General features: G+C 38.6%; 1 protein-coding gene across 7 annotated transcripts in view; it reads right to left on the bottom strand.

Moving 5' to 3' along the window:
* LOC101824051 (zinc finger protein 431) overlaps positions 1-22,837 on the bottom strand; it is a 76,125-nt gene that overhangs the window by 51,366 nt on the left and 1,922 nt on the right. For 5 of the 7 annotated variants that reach the window (XM_040736079.1, XM_040736074.1, XM_040736076.1 and 2 more), the window contains exon 2: positions 4,219-4,400. The exons of the other annotated variants lie outside the window; for them this stretch is intronic. In XM_040736079.1, the coding sequence (XP_040592013.1) occupies positions 4,219-4,332 (114 nt within the window). In that variant the 5' untranslated portion in view covers positions 4,333-4,400. The remainder of the gene's footprint in view (positions 1-4,218; positions 4,401-22,837) is intronic. 7 annotated transcript variants of the gene reach the window in all.

Genomic DNA, 22,837 nt, shown 5'->3' on the forward strand with positions numbered 1-22,837 from the left:
TATTAATTCTACTCTCTATAAGCTCTTCATCAGGCCTTGGGTCTTTTACTGGAAAAGCAACCCATACATTCTTTCCTGATAGATATGTGCCCTTTGTGATCCTTCCTCGAATGGATTGCTGTAGTTTCCTGTTAACTTTAATCACAGGGTATAGTAGCACCAAGAGATGCCTTAAAGGATCTCCTGGATTTCTGACACAGTTCTTCTTACTTTTATTTATGTGAGTCATTCCAATTTCCCCATGGTAACCTGAATGTATCACCTCTTATGATGGTGATATTCCTTTCTTAATTTTTTGGTTTAGGGGCATTTGAAGCTCAGGTGGAAGTCTCAGTTTCCAGTTCTATGGGAATATTTGTTGTGGATGCTGGCAGGAGCACTCTCCCCATCTGGAACTAAAACTTCTAGATCACAAGAACTTAGAGTTGCAGGAACAAGAAGCAAAACTTTCCTAGCTGACAACTAGGGGTTAAATTGAGTGGACTTATCCTGGTTTCCACCACTTGGTTTCTGGACCATGTTTATTGTGAGGTGAATTCCCAGGTCAGAAGCAGTTCTGTGTGGAAAACATATTGGTAGATAAGACATGCTGTAAATACTCTGATGGTAGTTTTGGCAGTAGCGTTACATGAAGGGAAGAGTTGTCCTCTCCATGGATGAAGTGGTTCAATGTAATCAACCTGCCACTAGTTTACTGACTAGTCACCCCAGGGAATGGAGCCATATCTGGGATTCAGTGTTGGTCTCAGCTGTTGGCTGATCTGGCACTCAGTAGCAGCAGTAGCCAGGTCACACTTCTTGCATATAAGTCCATGTTGTTGAGCCCATGTCTGCTAGGATGGTCTGGAACTCATAGTGGTCTGCCAGAATTTGTCTCCCAAGTGCTGGAATTAAAGGTATGTGCCACCAACACCCTGCAGGTCTACTCTCTTATGTATGACATCCATATGACAATAGATTGCTGCAATGCATGTACTACTTTATGACTTGATGGGTTCAGGTCACATGGTAAGTTGGTGGCCCACTGTCAAAAGTTGAGTTCCTTCTAGGGGATGGGATTGATGGCATGTGCACACATGATTAGCTACATTTATTTTTGAACATGGTTTAGTGCCAGACAGTGGCAGACACTTGAAATGATTTTATGAATTGCCCCAATTCTTCATTGCTCCTATTCTTGCAAGTTATCAAGTTTCTTGTGTGTGTGTGTGTGTGTGTGTGTCTGTGTGTAGACTGTGTAATACCAACTTTAAATCTCAGACTGATATTTCTGCCTCTGTGTCCATATTGCACCTTTCTGTCTTCTGTTACAGTGGACACAGTGATATTCATCACAAAGACCGGCCAATAAAGAGCAATCCCAGAAGCTAAAGCTGTGTCCTTACAAGACAGGAAATACTTCAGAATGTTTTTCTTTTACTCTCAACTTCCATAATCAGGAAAAGAATTTGTTATTGCTTATAAATGATGCAGTGCTGAATGTTTTTGGTATAGCAGGACAAGTGCATTAGGAATCCCCAATATCATCACAGCTGTAGGTGAACTACATGAGATCAAACCAAGAACTTTGCAATTATTAGATACTTTATTTATTTATCTATTATTTACTTATTAATTTTTGAGGCAGTGTTTCTCTGTATTGCTTTGGAGCCTGTCCTGGAACTGGCTCTGCAGACCAAGCTGACATCAAGCTGACAGAAATCCACCTGCTTCTGCCTCTGCTTCCTGAGTACTGGGATTAAAGGTATGCATCACCAATGCCCAGCTTTTTATAACTTTTTATAACTCCAATATTTTATAAGTACCAAAGGAAATAATAGCACACAGAAAAGGAAGTACTGCCTAATAATAACTGTTGCTATGCTGGCTTCTCCCTCTCTCTGGGTCCTGGGCAACCTGGCCCTGTTCCTGCTCTCAACTCTTCTCTTTCTCGGGTCCTGGTGGTTTCTCCTGAGTAGCCACCTGTCACTCCATGCCAGTTCTCTCCAGGGCCTGTCCCTTCTCTCAGGGAACTTTCCTGGTCTATGGGCCTCTCTAGTCCTCTCTGCCCTGGGATCAATCTTTTCTGCTCTTCTACAGGCGACCTTCCCTCTCCCCTGGATCTGTCTATGACAGCTGATCACTCCTTGATAACAGCGCAAAGGCTGTCAAAGGTTGCATGCTGCCTTATGCATGCTTTAAGTGGCTACATGAGGACTCTGCATTCAGAGACCACATGAAGTAGGGCCAAAGGCAGCTCCATGAATCCTCTTTAAATGACCTTAGCTGCTGAGCCTTGTTCTAAAACACTTCCTTTCCTTTAATAATCAAATCCCTCCTGCCTGTTCGTCTCTTTCCTTTTCTGCTCCTGATTGGTTAACACCTACCCCTGCCTTCCTTCTGTTCCCTTTCCTAATAAACCAAAGTGGCTTTGTTGAGTTTGGTGGATCATGTTTCATCACCTGAAGTTGCAGCAAATAACAACAACAACAATAATAATAATAACAATGCTAATAATCTGAAGACGGTGTTAATAGAGCATCTATTCAGCTAGCATGATAACTCATGTTAGGAGCACTTCCTGTTCTTCCAGAGAACAGTTCTATTTCTATCCCCCAACCCTGCTGGCTCTCAACCACCTGTAACTACAGCTCCTAGAGATGACAATTTCTCCTTATCTCCATGGGCACTTGCATATGCATGTTCATATGTACACTTAAGATGAAATAGCTAAATGTGTGTGTGTGTGTGTGTGTGTGTGTGTATTTTTTTCTAAGACAGAGTTTGTCTTTGTAGCCCTTGCTGTACTCCAACTCAGATATCCACCTGCCTCTGTCTCGAGTGTTGAAATTAAAGGCCAGCCTGGGCCACGTAGTAAAATTCTTTCTCAAAACAAAACAAACAAACAAGAAAACGACAGGCACCACGGCACACTTGTCACCCAGCAAGGTTCTTTTATGCTACATAGAGAGCTCAAGATCAATGTGCACTACATGAAATCTTTGTTTGTTTTTATTTTTTGTTTTTTGAGACAGGGTTTCTCTGTGGCTTTGTAGGCTGTCCTGGAACTAGCACTGTAGACTAGGCCTGTCTCAAACTAACAAAGATCCACTTGCCTCTGCCTCCTGAGTGCTCGGATAAAAGGCGTTCACCACCACCATTCAGCACTACATGAAATCTTGTGTGAAGAAGGAAGGAGTCCACTGAGATACTCAAAAACTACACACCAAAACAGAACAAATCAAAAACTTATCATGTTTGATATCACCAGAGCTTTGTAAGCAATAACCTAAAAGATTTTAAAAATATTTCTGATGGGGAATTCCTGTGTCAGGAAATCACTGTTGGCCAATAGGGAAGCAAGATAGGTGGGACTAAGAGTTGAGGAGGATTCTAGGAAAGAGAGACATGGCAGAGAAAATGTAGCCCACTAGAGAAGATGTCCAGACCATTTTCCCCAGTAAAAGAAATACTTAGCTTAACAATTATAGGTTAGCCAGTAAGAAACAATCAAACAGCCTACAGCTTCATAATTAATATAGTCTCCTGTGTGTTATTTAGGGACTGCAACTGTGGCAGAGCCCGAGCAGCTGGCGGCAGGGGGTGGGGGGGGACCAAAACGGCTAGCGGAGGAAAACTACATGTTACATATTTCACTTTGGGGAATATTTTCAGACTGACAAACCAAGATGCAAACCCAACTTTCAAAAGCAGATGTAAGATACAAGCGCACTAATATACAGGAAAAACCTCTAAAATGTTGGGAAAAAAATCAATCCCTAGCCCTAATAAGTATTTAACAAGTGTCATGCTTTTCAGTGTAAAGTTGAGTAGTTGGGTGCCTGTATCCATGATCCAGCAGTCCCTGCTCTCCCAGAGGCTGAGGCAGTAAAGCAGGCTACCTTATACCCAGAGTTCCAGAGCAAAGCAGTCATGGCATCATCACAAGAACTAAAAAAAATGTTAAAAATTAGGGTAAGCAGTCTGGATGTCAGTCATGCAAAATGTTGAACACCCACATCCTCCCTTTACTCACAATTGCCTTTTGACAAACACAGATAAATGAGAAAAACAAGTTGCACGGTCAGGGCCCATAGAGATGGCTACACTGCATCTTGGCTCAAGGGCAGATAGTTCAAAACTGCCCTCAGGAAGTCATAAGAACTAACGGTCAAAGATGTCGCTACAGCAGGATGTCCAATTTTGGCCTTGGCTGTCTTATTGTAAATAACAACAGACCTGTTCTGAAGTGTGGTTATTCCTGACCCTCAAGGCCAGGTAATGAGAAGTCGAATCTGAGGTGTGGTTACCAAATCCTTGGATAAATAAGGAAGAAATTTCCATTTTCTCCATCCAGAGACTAGGGATTTCTATTAGAGCACATCAAGGATTTCTCAAAGCTTTTCTCTCAGACTGTACATCTGAAACAAGAAAAATAACAATCCTGTTAGGCAGGACACATCAGTTTTCCCAGGTTTATTTTGGTTGAACTTCTGTAACTACAGCAATTTGTTTTTATAATAATGTCTGTCCTTTATCCAGATTCTTGATTGCCCTCATATGTAGACCCTAAGAAATAGCCAATCAGGACAATCATGGATCACCAAAATTTATTACCCAATTCCACATTGCTAATCTCAACTACTATTGAAAGAGGAAAGATCAACGTCCATTCAGCTTCTCCCTTTCTGTACTGTGACTCTACCAGTTTCAAAGTTGGTCAATGATTTCTAAGTTTCCTATTTTTCAAACAATAATGACCTTAACAATAATGGCTACAGTATTACCTGTGACCAGAGATAGGTGAGCTTTCGAGTCATAGTGTTTGGTTCCTACTGCAGGAAAATAATGCCCATCCTATGCTAGTCATTGGATGCTTCTATAGATTTTACCCACACAGTTGCTCTACATAAAATGGTTAAGTATCTCCTATCCCTTGAATTCAATTTAAACATTTATTTATCTATTTATTTATTTGTACCTGACAGCTGTACAACAAATAATTCAAAGTAGTTTTGATATGGATTTCACTGATGGCTAAGGGTGGTGAACATTACTTTAAATGTTTCTCAGCTACTTTAGAATCCTCTACTGAGCATTCTATTTAGAGATGTGTTTAACTATAATCTCAATATTTGTTTTGTTGTTGTCTACTTTCTTCTCTTGTTTGTAGCAGAGATCACATTTCCTTTAACAGTTGCTTATTATCCTGAGTGAGGCAACCCAGAAGCACATGGACAAACACAAACATGGTAAATTCACTTTTTTTTTTGGTTTTTAAAGACAGGGTTTCTCTGTGGCTTTGGAGGCTGTCCTGTAACTAGCTCTTTGTAGAACAGGATGGTCATGAACTCACAGAGATCCACCTGCCTCTGCCTCCCAAGTGCTGGGAATAAAGGCATGTGCCACCTCGACTGTCTGGTAAACTCACTTTATATAAGTGAATACCAGCAGTTAAGTAAAACACAATCCCAATGATCACAGTTAATTACACTAAAATCCATAGATGTAGTTAGGCTAAGTAACAAGAACAGCCCTAGGGGAGTGTGGTGATATCTTCCTTGTACACATAAAGCTTGTCTGAAGAACAAAGGATGGAGCTTGCCAATAGCTAAACATAGAAATCTATAGGTCTGTACAGACAGACAGGAAGTGAGAAGGCTGGCAGAAACAGGAAGTGAAATGCCTGCACAGAGACAGGAAGTGAGATGACCAGGCAGAGACAGGATATAATAAGAAAGAAACAGAAACTCACACTTTTCTACTGGGAGACTATTGAGGTAAAGGTGTCTTTGGCTTGATACTGCTCACTACTCTCTCAGCATTTTCCTCTATTTAGACCAAATAATAACCCCATTTACAGGGGAGATTCATGGATCTCATTGGGAACATAAAATTGAGATTTTTCGGGTACACTGGAGGTAGGTGGGGATGTGAGCATTGAAGATCAGGTGAGTAAGGAAGGCCAGAGGGAAAGAAGACAGGGAGAGGTGACTGGAATGGCGGAGCTTTTAGCAGGGTTTGAGAAACAGTGTAGTGAGAATTTCCCGAATCTGTAATTGTGACCTCAGTGAGGACTCATAATAATCAAGAATACAGATGCTGAATGAGATTGTTTTGTAACCATATAAGGCTCCCAGTTGTTGGACAGGGACACCAAGGCAGCCACAAAATGTTAGAACCATACTTATGCAGGGGCAATAACCTGAACCAAAGTAACTTTCAAGGAAAACACTCATTTCAGTCATAATTTTAATGTATACTCCTATCAATCAAGATGTTGCCTCCATGGATCCCAAAGTCACTTGTCAATCATAATATTAAATGCTTTCAAATTATGAAATCTTATAGAATATAAAATTCCAAATTTTGAAATGTTTACAGTATCCAAAGTCTGCATTATGTAAAAATATGAGTAACTGCTCACTATTTCATAAAAGAGAGGAGCAGGTACATATCAAGTAATCTATCACACTTAAGGAAGCAAATCAGGAATCCATGTTCCTGTTTCTAATAATATTTTGGACACTCATGGGCTAGAAGCTCCACGTTTCATACTTTGCCATCCATATCACACACAACTTCACTACCATGCCTGTTGTATTCCACACATGGAGCTTTCTTTGGATATCTGTGGTTCCAGAATCTACTAGAACTTCACGTGTCCACTGCAAGCATTGTCCTCTCAGGCTCTCTAAGAATGTGTTTCAAATCTGTTATAGAGTCATCAGCTCTTCATGAGCCTTTTAGTCTCAGATTGCCAGGCAAGACATTAAGGCAGAAAAATCCCTGCAAACTCCAAAACAGTCTGTGTTCTAACCAGATAGCAAGCTAGGATAGTTTCTATTCGTTCACCCTAGTATATATTGATTCTACTATTAACATTAAACACAGTGTATTCACAGTCAGGAGCTGGAGAATGATAAATGTTGGGCCTTATTTATAATCCATTACCAATACCATGGACTGTAATGGTGCTATCACTTCTGGAAGGGGAAAGAATGTTCTCATGTCAATGAATGTATTATATAAGTTAATGTGTCATAAACATACCACACAGAATATTATGATTCAGGTAAGCTCTCACAGTTGTGCCTGGAAAGGTGTCCCTTGACTAAATATAGATCTTATCCAGTTGAAAATCAGTATTAACCACCACACAAAATCTACATAATTTTCTATGTACACAGACAAAACCATACGAATTTAGTGATATCTCAAATGCTGATGAGTCATGTGTGATGCCATAGCTTTTGTGTGGTTTGCCCTCACAAGGTCATACTTTAACAAAATTCATTCTTTCTAATAATATGTATACTAAATCCATGATAAAAATCTCTTTTTACTGATGCATTTTCAGGCCTAGCCTATCTGCTACATAATGATTTCCAGACCAGAGAGGGTTAGAAAGAGACTGTGTCTCAAAACAGACTCACTCCAAAATTTTCTGCTTAATAAACTTTAGAACTGTGAAAATGGTTAAACAGATAAACTACTCATGCTACAATCATCCTTTCACTCTTGCATTCTAAGGACAGTTGCTACAGTACATGCCTATAATCCAATGCTTTGGGGGACAGATAAAATGCAGACAGAAGAAATCCTAAATGCCCTGTCTCAAACATGCTAATTTTAAAAGACAAATACCCAAAAGTGTTTTCTGATATTAACACCCAAACCATGACACACATGCATAAATTCCACACATAAAGAATCACATAGATACAAAAAATAAGTAAAAATATCTTAAAGCTGTAATAGGATGATTTGGCATACGCCCTTTTTTCCAAAAACTGGACAGCAGTGAAAAGCAAAAATCTATGAATTTGGGACCAACGTCATCTGCATTCTGAGTTCAAGGACAGTCAAAGATAAATAGAGAAACCCTGTCTCAAAATAAAATTCCAACTCTGATTATCCTCGACTCATCCTGAAATCCTTGACCAAATATATTGAAGTTTTCCAGCTTAATCTCAGCAGAGGTCCTGAGGCAGGACACTATCTCTTAAAGTCATTTTTAGTGTCTGTCAGGGGTGGCTCTCAAATTATATTCAGAGATGAATATAGCTGAGTGTAGTATCAGAGACAGGCAAATCTCCTTGAATTCAAGCCAATTAGGACTACATGGTGAATATGACAATAAGATATTCTTAATCAAACACACACACACACACACACACACACACACACACAGTTGAATATAATTTTGCCCTGTTGCTTGAGACAAGCTCTTATAAGAAAGCTCTAGGTAGCCTAAAACTCATACTCTACAGTTTAATGAATACTATATATTGAATATTTTAAAACAAATTCTAGTAAACATTTCATTCTGTACCAATAGCTCCATATTCAATGTATGACAGTTGTCTATACAAGAGGGAACTTTCAAAAATTGTCTGCATATTTACTTAAATTTCAAGAGAACTGCAAGTGGGAGAAATTTTATACTGTTTATATTCCTACAGGGATTTTCCTCTACTAAATCATCCTATGAAATCAGCATGAACATTTTCTTGAACATTTTTCTAATTTAGATACATTTTACTACTTTATCTCTAAATTGAGGTATTTGCCCATTTACTTTTAGTGCTTTGTCTGCAACTCCAGAAGTTAAAATAATGCCTATTATGGTAATTTTACAACTACCAGCAACCCACTGAATTGTAAAGAATGTTGTAAGTCATTATAAATCTTCCAAGTATGTTATTGAAATTTTTTCAATACCACTCTATTTTTAATTTAACCTGGGTCAAATATAAGTAAAAATAAAAGGTGTTTGTTGATACATATTCATAGTATTATTTGTTTTTCTATCAACACATTGAGAGAAATAGTTGTTATGATTGTTACATGATAAAATGAATAAAACATGAGGAGCAAGTACACAAGCCTATGCATAATATGATCTTCTCTAAAGTAAATTTGGCAGTGTTTCTCATATTTCCTCTATAAAAGGTAATGTAACATGTATTGATTTAGGGTTTCTATAACTGTGAAGAGACACCATGTACATGGCTAATCTTTTAAGGGAAAATTATTTTTAGATGTTTTATCAAGTATCATCTTAGTGCAACATGGCAGAATGCAGACATACATTCTGCTGTAGAAGGAGCTGGGCATTGTATATCCTGACCCACTGTCAATGGGAATTAATGCAGTATGCTGTTCATTGTTTGCGTATATATAAGGTCTCAATATAAACCCCCACAGTGACACACTTACTTCATCAATTCCATACCTACAGAAACAGAGCCACATATCCTAAGAGTGTCATTCCCTATGAGCTTATATTGGCCAAGTACATTCAGACTACCACATGTATTATGTATTAAGGTTTACAAGGAAGTATGATGTGTCATTCTGTGTGAGTAAGCAATGAACCCTTCCTACTGAGAAACACTAAAAGTATAAGTTTGTTTTCACACCAAAATTTATTAGACCATTAACCTTTTGGTGGGGCACATCTAAGGCCCCAGGATAAATTACATGAAATATTCAGCCTCCATTTAACCCAGTATGGGAAGAATGAAACAGTTGTTCCTTATCCTCAAATTGGACAGGGAGGCTAGAGAGGAACTTGTTTAATATCACTTATATTTTAAGATGCCTGTTTTTACAACTTTGTTTCCAATAACTTGTACATGTTAAACTTTCATTTTTCCCATTTTTTCAGGTACCTAAAGATAAGCCATACAAACATTAATTTCAAAGCAGTATATTTATAGTTATTAATGGTCAAACATATATGTGAATAAGTAGCCTAATTGTAATGCGCATAGTGAATAAATGTCTTTTAGACATGTAAAAAAAGCATAGTCAAAATACTACTACACCCAAGACTGTCCCTGGAAAGAAGAACCCAGCGACAGCTCTTACTCATAACAAGCAGACACAGTCCTAGCACCCCATGACACAAGTGATCTTTAGATTCCTTTGTTGGAGGTTTTTTTGTTTTTGTAAATACAAAACAAAACCCTCCCTCAACCCTGCTTTTGTGGAGTTTTACTATTGGCAAGTTGTATTTAATACAATAAAAAATTTTGCTAGTCTGATAAATTAGTGTAAATTGAATTGTAGTGCTGTTTGATGAATGGTTGTCTTTTTAATGATGAAATCTTTTTGTTTGAATATAATCTTTATCAATTTCCTAGTGGAAACAAAAGCAAAATGTCTACCTGTATATAGCACATATCTTGGTTTTCATTGTGAGATCAACCCATCTCTAAAGTATACAGGTTGCTTTAATTTAGCAGTTTATTTTTATGTGGTATCTCCCAACACTGTTGTTTCCTTTTCAATAACATTTAAAAATGTGGTTAATAATGTATTATTTAATCTATCTCTCACAGTCTTTTTTTGGGGGGGTGTATGAGTCATGGTTTCTCTGTATTGTTTTGGAGGCTGTCGATCCAGCCCAGCCTTGAACTCACAGAGATCTGCCTGCCTCTACCTCCTGAGTGCTGGGAGTAAAGTTGTGCACCACCACCACCCAGCTATCTCTTGCAGTCTTAATTGCCCCTTTCTGTTTATTCAGCAAATCCTTTAAGGAGCCTCAAACGGTGTTTATATGAGCAATCTTTATCAAGAAAAAGTCAGAAGTCAGATATGGGGTAAGAACATGGAAGATCAGAACCAGTTGAATAGTCACCAGTAAAACCAAAATCTTCCATTCCTCCATCTAAAAAATAGCAAGATCACCAGACATTGGTGGTGCATGCCTTTAATCCCAGCACTCAGAAGGCAGAGGCAGACAAATCTCTTAAGTTCAAGGCCAGCCTGGTTTCAGAGTGAGTTACAGGACAGCCTCCAAAAGAGAACTCTGTCTTGAAAAGAAAAAGAACAACATCCTCTCTGACCTTCCTACTTCCTGTCTCAATCTCTCTGCAATACTTCAAATCTTTGTGGTATTTTTTGGTCAGTTAATGGCTAGCTCTGTTCTGTGATGCTAAATAAACTTTATTTTCAAAATATGATGAAACTATCACACAACACCCAGCAACTTCTCATCTACCTCACACTTTTGTACTTCTATTCCCCATATAAAGATTTCCATGGGAATTGTCTCAAAGATTGGATATCACAACATCCTGTGGTCTCAAAGGCAACACAGCTTCATTTTCATTGCTTCATGCAATGAACTCTCACAGTCTCTTCACTGGGGCTCTGACTGTCCTAAGCACAGATGTGTACGATAGTGAAGAACTGACCACAGGGGAAGGATCCATCATGTTTTTTGCATCTTTATGTTTCCATAATCTGCAAAATATAAGTGGTTCTGGCAGAGGGACCTGGAGGCATAAAGAAGCAGCCAGCCTTTGGCTGACATTCTTTTTTTGCCTCTCTACCCTCCAGTAAAGAGAGAGAAAAATAGAAAGAGAGAGAAACAAAGAGAGAGAGGAGGGAGGGACATCTTGATGTATAACTAAAAATACAACATTGCCTGTCATTCCTGTCTTGCATGTAATGTATCGGAAAGAAGAGAGGATAGAACCTTGAACCCATAAACCCCAGCAGTGGGAGAGACCCCACCTATACCCACTTTAAGAAGAAATGGTAATGCAACAGTATAAGAACACATCAAACACAGAAAGACTTATGTGACACCAACAAAATCCAGGGAATTTACACCAGCAAGACCTGAGCATCCCAACACAGATGAAGTAGAAGAAAATAACCTTAAAACATCTTCATGAAAATGATAGAGGCCCTCAAATAGAATAGGGGAAAATCTCTTAAAGAAACGAAAGAAAAACAAATCACAAAATGAAAGAAATCAACAAATCTCTTATGGAAAACTGAGAAGAAACAATCAATGAGATAAGGGAAACAATTCAAGCAGTTCAACACCAGAAAACCGAAATAGAGACAATAAAGAAACCAAAAATTGAGGGAATGCTGGAAATAGAAAGGCTGGTTAAGGAATTACAGATACAAGCATAACCAACAGAATATGGGAGATTGAAGACAGAATCTCAGGTGCTGAAGATAAACTAGAGGAAATAGACTGAATGAGGAAAGAAAATCTTAAATTCACAAATCCTTAAGTAAAAATATCCAGGTAATATGAGATACCATGAAAAGACTAAACCTAAGAATAATAGGTATAGAAACCCAGCTCAATGGAGCAGAAAACATATTCAACATAATCATAGAAGAAAACTTCCCCCACTTCTACTTGGCCACTCTGGAACTTCCTGGCATGGGGACAGCCGCAATGTCGACTGTCCCCTGGCAGACCAAACAACCAAGAGCCTGCTGAGAGCACAGGTCTACTGCTGTCCCCACTCAGGGCAGAGGTGAGCTCCAGAATCCTGCCTTGGGCCCGACTTCAATCCACTTGCCCACTCTCGGACTGCCTGGCCTGAGGACTGCAGGAAGGACCACTCATCCCCAGTTCACCAACAACCTTGAGCCTACTGATGACAATGTCCTAATCCAGCTTCCATACACCAGGAGAAGCAGTACCTCTGACACGAGTATATCCACTATGAGATCCATCAGAGTATTGGACCTGCTTACATACACCAGAAGGGAACCTTGAAGCAGTACACACCAGGAGAGGAAGAGACCCAACCTGTACCCACTGGAAGAAGGGATGGGAAGACTAATATAAGAACACATTCAACAACAGAAAAACCATTATGCTGCCAACAACTTCTAGGGATTCTACAGCAGAAAGACCTGAATATCTCAACACAGATGAAGCAGAAGAGAACATCCATAAAAATAGCTTCATGAAGATAATAGAAGCCCTAAAAGAGGAAATGAGAAAATCCTTTAAAGAAATGGAAGAAGCCAGGTGTTGCCAGCACATGCCTTTAATCCCAGCACTCGGGAGACAGAGGCAGGCGGATCTCTGTGAGTTTGATGCCAGGCTCGACTGGTAGCCTGCAAAACAATACAGAGAAATCTTGTCTCGTAAAACCAAAAAAAAAAAAAAAACAAAACCACACACACACACACAAGGAGTAACAGAAAAACCAATGACACTGCAAGAGTCCAGAGACCCTACACCAACAAAACTGGAACACCCCAACACAAATGAACTAGAAGAGAATGACAGAAAAAAGCAACTTCATGGAAATCATGGAGGCCATCAAAGAGGATATGAGAAAATCCCTTAAAGAGATGGAAGAAAAAACAATCCAAAAAACACAAGAAATGGAGCAAAAGACAAAACAATAATTGCAAGAAACAATTAAATCAGTGCAAGGGCTGAAAGCTGAAACAGAAACAACAACAACAACAACAAAACACAGTCTGAAGGAATACTGGAAATAGAAAAGCTGTGAAAACAGTCAGGCACTACAGATGGAAGCATAACCAACAGAATAAAAGAGATGGAAGAGAGAATCTCAGGTGTGAAGACACACTAGGAGAATTAGATTCCTCGACCAAAGAAAATTTTAAGTCCAACAAATCCCTAACACAAAATATCCAGGAAATAGGGGACACTGTGAATAATAGGCAGGGAAGAAGGTGAAGAAACCCACCTCAAAGGGTCAGAAAATATATTCAACAAAATAATAAAAGAAAACTTTCCCAACCTAAAGAAAGACATGCCCATGAAGGTACAAGAAGCTTACTGAACACCAAAAAGAGTAGACCCCCCAAAAAATCCCCTCAATGCATAATAATCAAGACCACAAACATACAGAATAAAGAAAAAATATTAACAGCAGGTAGGGAAAAAGGCCAAGTTAGATATAAAGACAAACTTATCAGAATTACACATGACTTCTCCATGAAAACTATGAAAGACAGAAGGTCCTGGATAGATATTCTACCAACATAAAGTGTCGACAGATGCCAGCCAAGACTCCTATACACATTAAAGCTTTCAATCAATATAGATGGAGAAAACAAGATATTTCATGACAAAACCAGATTTAAACAATACATATCAACTAACCCAGCCCTACAGAAAATTCTGGAAGGAAAACTCCAATCCATGGAAGTTAACTACAACCAGAAAATCACAGGCAATATATAATCCCCTTTTACCAACAGGCAAAAGAAAAAATGGTAGAAATCCACTTACAATTCCAACAACAACAACCATTCCAAAACAAACAAGAATGAGCTATCAATGGTCAATAATTTTGCTCAATATTAATGGTATTAATTCACCCATACAAAGACACAGGTTAACAGAATGAATTTGAAGATAGAATCCATCCTTCTGCTGCATACAAGAAATACACCTCACCTCCAAAGACAGATGTTATTTCAGAGTAAAGGGTTGGGAAAAGATTTTCCAATCAAATGGACCCAAGAAAGAAGGGGGGTAGCAATCCTAATATCTAACAAATTAGACTTTAAACTAAAATCAATCAATAGAGATGAAGGAGCTCATTTTATATTCATCACAGGAGAAATTAACCAAGATTAAATCTCATTTCTGAACATCTCTGCCCCAAATACAAAGCCATCCATGTTCATAAAAGAAACATTGCTAAAACTCAAAGCACACATAAAACATCACACACTTGTAGTGGTAGACTTCAACACCCGACTAGACAGGATGACAAGACAGAAACTTAACAAGGATACAAAGGACCTAATAGAAGTTATGACCCAATTGGTTTTAACAAACATCTATAAAACACTCCATCCAAACACAAAAGAATATACCTTCCTCTCAGCTCCACACGGTACCTTCTCAAAAACTGACCACATACTTGGCAACATTGCATACCTCGACAGGTACAAAAAATTGGAATAACTCCCTGTATCTTATCAGACCATCATGCCTTAAAGTTAGAATTCAACAACAACACAAACTGCAGAAACCCTGCAAACTCATTGAATTATATACTATTGCACCACTCCTGGATCAAAGAAGAAATAAAAAAAGAAATTAAAGACTTCCTAGAATTCAATGAGAATGAAGACACAACATACCCAAATTTATGGGACACTTTAAAAGCAGTGCTAAGAGGAAAGTTCATAGCACTAAGTGCCCACATGAGGAAAGTGGAGAATAGTCACACTAGCAAATTAACAGTACAACTGAAAGCTCTAGAATAAAAGTATGCAAACTCACCCCAGAGGAGCAGATGACAAGTAATAATTAAATTGAGAGCTGAATTCAACAAAGTAGAAACTAGGAAAACCATACAAAGAATCAATGTAACAAAGAGTTGGTTCTTTGAGAAAATCAGCAGGATAGACAAACCTTCCTCCAAACTTACCAAAAGGCAGAGTATGAACATGCAAATTCACAAAATCAGAAATGAAAATGGAGACATAACGACGGACACTGAGGAAATCCAGAGACTCATCAGGTCATATTTTTGAAAAGCTGTACGTCATAAATTTGAAAATTTAAAGGAAATGGACAATTTGCTGGATAAATAAAACTTGCCAAAATTAAACCAATTAAACAGTCCTATAACACCTAAGGAAATAGAAGCAGTCATGAAAAGTCTCCCAACCAAAAAAAAAAGCCCAGGGCCAGATGGATTCACTGCAGAATTTTACCAGAAATGCAAAGAACAAGTTATACCAAATATCCTCAAAGTATTCCATGTAATAGAAGAAGAAGGGTCTTTGTCAAACCATTTTTACAAGGCTTCAAAAACATTGATACCCAAGCCATACAAAGACACAATATCCCTCATGAACATTGATGCATAAATACTCAATAAAATACTGGCAAATCAGATCCAAGAACACATCAGAAACCTCATCTACCATGATCAAGTAGGCTTCATACCAGGGATGAAGGGATGGTTCAACATACGAAAATCCATCAATATAATCCACCATATAAACAAACTGAGAAACAAAAATCACATGATAATCTCATTAGATGCTGAAAAAGCCTTTGATAAAATCCCCTTCATGATAAAGGTCTTGGAGAGATCCGGAATAACAGATATTTACCTAAACATCATAAAAGCTTTATACAGCAAACCAACAGCCAACATCAAACTGAATGCAGAGAAACTCAAGGCAATTCCTCTAAGATCAGGAACAAGGCAAGGCTGTCCCCTCTCCCCATATCTCTTCAATATTGTACTGGAAGTTTTAGCTAGAGCAATAAGACAACAAAAGGAGATCAAGGGGATACAAATTGGAAAGGAAGAGGTATTTGCAGATGATATGATAGTTTACATAAATGACTCCAAAAACTCTACCAGGGAATTCTTTCAGCTGAATAACACCTTCAGCAATGTGGCTGGATATCAGATCAACTCAAGAAAATCAGTAGCTGATAAAAGGTCTGAGAAAGAAATCAGAGAAACTTCACCCTTTACAATTGCCATACACAACGTAAAATACCTGGAGGTAACGCTAACCAAACAAGTGAAAGACCTGTACCACAAGAACTTTGAGTTTTTAAAGAAAGAAAATAAAGAAGACACCAGAAAATGGAAAAATCCTCCATGCCCTTGGATAGATAGGATCAATGTAGTAAAAATGGCAATCCTGACAAAAACAATCTATACACTGAATGCAATCCACATCAACATCCCAGCACAATTCTTCACAAACCTTGAAAGAACAATTCTCAACTTTATATGGAAAAATTAAAAAACCCAAGATAGCCAAGACAGCACTGCTCAACAAAGCAACATCTGGAGGCATCACCATCCCTGACTTCAAGCTCTATTATAGAGCTGTAGTTCTGAAAACAGCTTGGTATTGGCAAAAAAAAAAAAAAAAAAGACAGTTAAACAAATGGAATCAAACTGAAACCCCTGAGATTAATCCACAAACCTATGAACAGCTGATTTTTGACAAAGAAGCTAAAATTATACAATGGAAAAAAGATAGCATCTTCAACAAGTGGTTCTGGCATAACTGGATATTGGCATGTGCAAGACTGCAGATAGATCTATGTCTATCACCATGCTCAAAACCTAAGTCTAAATGGATCAAAGACCTCAACATAAATCCAGCCACACTTAACCTGTTAGAAGAGAAAGTGGGAAATGCCCTTGAACGAATTGGTACAGGAGACTGCTTCCTGAACATAACAATAGTAATTATTTCTAATTTAAATAAAAACATATTGAGGGAAAAATTAATGTCTAACAACAATTTTCTTGTTAGGCTCACATACTTGCTTGACTACAAAGGGAATAAATGGTGAAATACAAATTAGCATGGATGCTTCACTGCCTGAGTTCATCAGGAACTGGAAGGCATATTGTGCCGTAGGAGCCATGGGCTTTAGCCTGAATATCCTATGACACATGTCTCTTAAGGCAGGTAGGTCAGAACAACTCCATGGTGGCCTGCAAAGCTTTTTACCCACTGAAATCCTGACCCTGACATCCAGTGTCTGCCTTTACTCTCTACATACCCATCTCTCATGACCTACAACAACAGCCAAATAAGTGCTATTCAGAGATTTTATGGCTTTTGCCATCTAAAGTCTCAATATCTCTAACATTCTTCCAAAAAGTCAACATTTCCATGTCCATTACACCAAAAACAAACAAAAGAAAAGTTTTAAAGTACCATTTCTTTGTTCCAATATTCTTCTCATTTGTGATTAAATTATTTAAGAAAAGCTACTCCAGTAATGAACTGATTTGGTTGTTACCCCTAGGACAGTATCTATTATTGTGAGAGATTAGGAGAAAAACTCAAGTTAGTCACTAAAAATAAAACATGTGGAACAAATATTTCTTAATTTCCCCTTTTGATTTGTCACAGTCTTGTGCTCTGCTAGCTCTCTTAACCAGTCCAGGCCCACTTGCTCAGAAAGATTACCAACTCAGTGAAATCTTCCCACATCAACACATTTTTCAGGCAGAAATCAGACATTGTGATCTAAAAACACATTCAATTGGTGTTTGCTCTGATGACCCTAGGTTTTGTCATGTTGAAACCTGAGGCTGATTAAGAGACAGAGATAACAGTACATGAGAAGGTTTTAAAAATCCAAAGGCAATGTTTTAATCATATAAGTCACTTAAGCCGCAAAGACTCAAGCATGAAGATATCAGCAAATGAGAAACACAGATATGCCAGGAAATGGGAAGAGGCAAGCATCTAATATACAGAAGAAACAAACTAAAACTCCCTTCACAGCAACTTTCCCCCAAAGCACAACCTTAAGGAACTGATAACATAAGAATATGTATGAAGACAAATTGATGAAGCTCCACCATTTTCAAGAAAATGAATACAGTTAAATTACAGTTACAGATTATAGGAAATCAGTACCCAGACTGACATAATGAGGTCTATCCTTGTCACAAAGACACCACAATCAAAACTGCATAAAATATTTTCAAAACAATGAAGGACTTGGTGAGAAAAAGCCAACAAACAAGGCAGGAAAATATAGTCAACTTTTAATTATAAAAACCAAAGAAGCTTAGGAAAGGGAAAGTGTGCTCTTTACCAATGTTACCCAACTCCCTATAATTCTATGTGTATAGAAATTAAATGAACACAGACTTCACAACTTCACAAAATTCACTCAAATTGACCCTTGAACTGTTGTTTCTGACCCTCGAACTACTGATATTTCTTCCAAAAACAGAAGTCCAATGCTCTAGAGCTCTCTCCGGAAAGGGAAGTGATCTCTTCTATGGATCAGCAGCTCCTTGTAATACCTTATTGTTTCATGCAAATGCAGCCCCACTGGTGCTCAATCACAAAACAGCATAGAAAAATAATTTTAGATCTGATTGCTGCCACATGGAGTATGGCACAACTACCTGCTCAGCATCATGCAAACGAGAAATGTCTGCAGATCAGAAGCCCTTTTGGCCCATAGTACTAAAGTTCACTGAAACACAGCACTGTGGTTAGTTGCAGCACCAAGTTACAAGCATTCGAATCATGTATTAGTGCAAGATGATCCACATCATCATTTGTCTACAAGTTCCTAAACTATTTACAATATTCATAATGCAATCATGAAAATGGAATGTAATATTCAGAACTTCTGGAAACCAAACCTTCAGTTTTCTAATCTGTCTTCCCAGTACAACCAAAAGCAGCATGCATATGTGAACACTGGACAGTGATACTGCCAGAATTATAACCTCACATGCCAGGGCTGCAGAGTCCAGTAAAATCCATATGCAGAGTCCAGTAAATCCATATGGGGATGCAGAGAGGACAAAGGCCATTGCCCAAGTCACCACATGTACCAAGAGAACTACAGTGTTGTTCATGGTCCATCCAAGTCCCAACAAAATTGAAAGCTCACTAGGTGGTGGTGGCACATGGCTTTAATCCCAGGACTTGGGAGGCAGAAGCAGTCAGAACTTAGTGAATTTGAGACCAGCCAGATCTACAAGGTGAGTTCCACGACTCCCGTGACTGTTATACAGTGAAAACCTGTCTTGAAAAACAAACAATCAATAACTAAATAAATAAATGGAATGACAGCTCAACAGACCTGCTCTGAACACCATACACTAACCATGGTGTATAACTTGTGGTCTTTCCTACAACTCATTTCATCAAAGGTAGAAGAGAACCATGGAAAGAACATAGAAATCACCTGCCATTGGTACTCCTGACTGCTAACCATTCTCAGATCCCCATATTGGATAGGGCTGTAAAGGGAAGCCTTCCCGCCAGCCTGGTTTCAGAGCCGCATCAATCCCAAATAAACACACACGAGGCTATATTAATTATGAAGGTGTTGGCCTTGCTTTTTCTTACTGGCTAGCTCTGACTTAAGTATTTAACCCGTCTAAGTATTTCTCTTACCAGGAAAAGGGGTCCGGACTTCTGACCCCTATGGTAGCTACATCTTGACTTCCTGTGTTTCTCCTACCCAGAGTCATCCTTGACTCCTAGTCCCAACAATCTTGTTTCCCTATTGGCCAACAGTTCTTTATTGGCATATACACAGGACTTCCCCCATCATAGGGCCACCTAATTAGGACTCATATTAGTAGCTTCCCTACTGGGTGATTGGAGATCAAATGACTCAGATAGCACAGTAGACAGGTCCCTAGTCTAGAAAGTTTGTATTTAAGTTGACATTAATCCTATCATGTTCCTCATCCAAACACAGTGTCCTTTGTGTGCACATTCCATTACACACTCAATGTAGCGTGCCTCAGAGCTGGGAAATCCTGCAGCTGAATACAGGTCACGTTCAATAACTGTTGTTTCTGTGTAACTCAGTTACAGGAAAACAGGCAGGCCAGGTGGTGGTTTTGCATGCCTTTAATCCCAGCACTCCAGAGGCAGAGGTAACTGGGTCTCTCTGATGTTAAGACCAGCCTGGTCTACAAGAGCTGGTTGCAGGACAGCCTGCAAAGACACATAGAAACCCTGTCTCAGGAAAATAAAAACAAAAACAAAAAATAGAAAAGAAAAACAGGCCATGAATTAGAAAATAGTGGGGCATTAAAAGGGCTTGTAGACAGAAAAGACAATGTGACTATGATGCATTTATAATCTCAAAACCTATTTTAAAAATTTGAAACTGGCTTTAGGGCGATGTGCTCCAGAGACTAGAGAGCACAGTAAAGAATACTCATAGCTTTTCTATAAAGATGAACACCATAAACAAGAAAAATACCAGTCCTTAGAAGTGGACACTTCTTGTTAAGCAAAATAAAATCACACAGTCAGGTTATCCCTAAAATAATTTCTTTTTTACTTTCTTTTCTTTTTTGAGACAGGTTTTCTCTGGCTTTGGAGCCTATCCTTTACCTTGCTCTTGTAGACCAGGCTGGTCTCTAACTTGCTGAATCCTGCCTGCTTCTGTCGCCTGAGTGCTGGAATTAAAGCCATGCGCCACCACAGCCCAGCCCCTGACATCATTTTATGAGTACACCATTGACATGAGAAAACAGGTCATTCTTCAGAGACAGGATCCAGAGGTCAAGGTCTTAGGGGATATGAAAGATAGGACAAGAAGAAGGTAGAAAAGATAAATGCTAGGTTGGGGAGGTATTGTAGAGGATATGCGCCAGACTTACAAAGCTTCATAAGATTAGCATCTTGTATACTACTTAAATGGAGTGGGTAGATGAATGGAAATAGGAGAATTATATGAAATCATTAAAAACTATCATATAATGGGAGAAATTCAGAAAAGGCTAATAAAACAGTGTCACACAATGAAACTGAGTATCTCAAGAACATCAGTGAGTTAATATCAGGAATTTAATTTGAATTACAGTCTATCTGTCAATTTTTGTGTCAATACCAAGCTTGTTTAAGGACTATAGCTCTGTAATGGAGCTTGAAGTCAGGGATGGTAATGCCTCTGAAAGTTCCTTTATTATACAGTGTTGTATTGGATATCCTGGGTCTTTTGCTTTTCCATATAAAGTTGATTATTTTTCTTTCAAGTTCTGTGAAGAATTGTGCCAGTATTTTGATGGGGATTGCACTGAGTCTGTAGATTGCTTTTGGCAAGATTGACATTTTTACTATGTTGATCCTCCCTATCCAAGAGCATGGGAGATCTTTCCATTTTCTTGTATCTTCATTAATCTCTTTCTTTAAAGATTCAAAGTTCTTGCTATATATGTCTTTTAGTTGTTTGGTTAACCCTAAAACTGATATTAACCCACACTCCTGCAAACACTTGATTTTTGACAAAGAAGCTAAAATTTAACAATGGAAAAAAGAAAGCTTCTTCAACTAATAGTGCTGGCATAACTGAATGCTGGCATGTAGAAGACTGCAGATAGACCCATGTATATTGCCATGAAAAAAACTGAAGGGCAAATGGATCAAAGAGCTCAACACAAGGCCAGCCACAGAGAACCTCTTAGAAGAGAAAATGGGAGGTATCCTTCAACAAATTAGTGCAGGAGACCACTTCTTGGACATAACACCAGTAGCACAGTCACTGAGATTGACAATTATTGGTACCTCCTGAAACTTAGAAGCTTCTGTAAGGCAAAGGACACAGTCAACAATACAAAATGCCAGCCCAAAGAATGGGAAAAGATATTCACTAATCCCACATCTGACTGAGGACTTATCTCTAAAATTTAAAAAGAACTCAAGAAGCTACTCTCCAAATCCCCAGAGTCCAATTACAAAGTGTGGTACAGGACTAAATAGAGAATCTTCAATAGAGGACTCTAAAATGACTGAGAGATGCTTAAGAAAGTGTTCAAAACCCTTAGCCATTAGTGAAATGCAAATCAAATCAACTCTGATATACCATCTCACACATGTCAGAATGGCTAAAATCAAAAACATCAGTGACAGTTTATGCTGGAGAGGATTTGAAGAAATAGAACACTCCTCCTACAGCTACTTTGGAAAACAGTATAGAGATTTCTCAAGAAAATGGGAATCTGTCTACCACAATATCCAGCAATTACACTCTTAGAAATATACCCAAAAGATGTGTATTCATAAAATGAGGACATCTGTTCCATGACATTCATAGCAGCATTATTTGTAAAACTAGAACCTGGAAGCAACCTAGAAGCCCCTCAACTGAAGAGTGCATAGAGAAAATGTGGTATATATACACAATGGAGTACTACTCAGCAGAAAAAAAATGGACTCTTGAAATTTGCACACAAAAGAATGGCACTAGAAGAAACCCAGTAAAAAAAGAAAAACATGGAACTATTCACTCATATAGGGATTTTAGACATGAAAAGGGGAGTGCTAGCCTACAATCCCATAGCCAGAGATTCTGGGAACAGGGAGATATCTACCACAGTACCTCAGAAAAGAGGAATGAGACAGGATCTCCTGAGTGGACTGGGGGGATAGGAGAGGATACAGGGAGCTGAGCAAAAGTGAGGGGGATAAAAGAATGGGAGATGGGGATATGGGAGAGGAAGAAGATTGAGTCAGGGGAAGAATACAGGAGAGCAGAATGAGAGATACCATAATAGAGCGAGTCATTATAGGTTTGAGAAGGGATCTGGCACTAATGAAATTTCCA

Source organism: Mesocricetus auratus, unplaced genomic scaffold (genome assembly GCF_017639785.1).
Source record: "Mesocricetus auratus isolate SY011 unplaced genomic scaffold, BCM_Maur_2.0 Super-Scaffold_100054, whole genome shotgun sequence".
Classification (NCBI taxonomy): domain Eukaryota; kingdom Metazoa; phylum Chordata; class Mammalia; order Rodentia; family Cricetidae; genus Mesocricetus; species Mesocricetus auratus.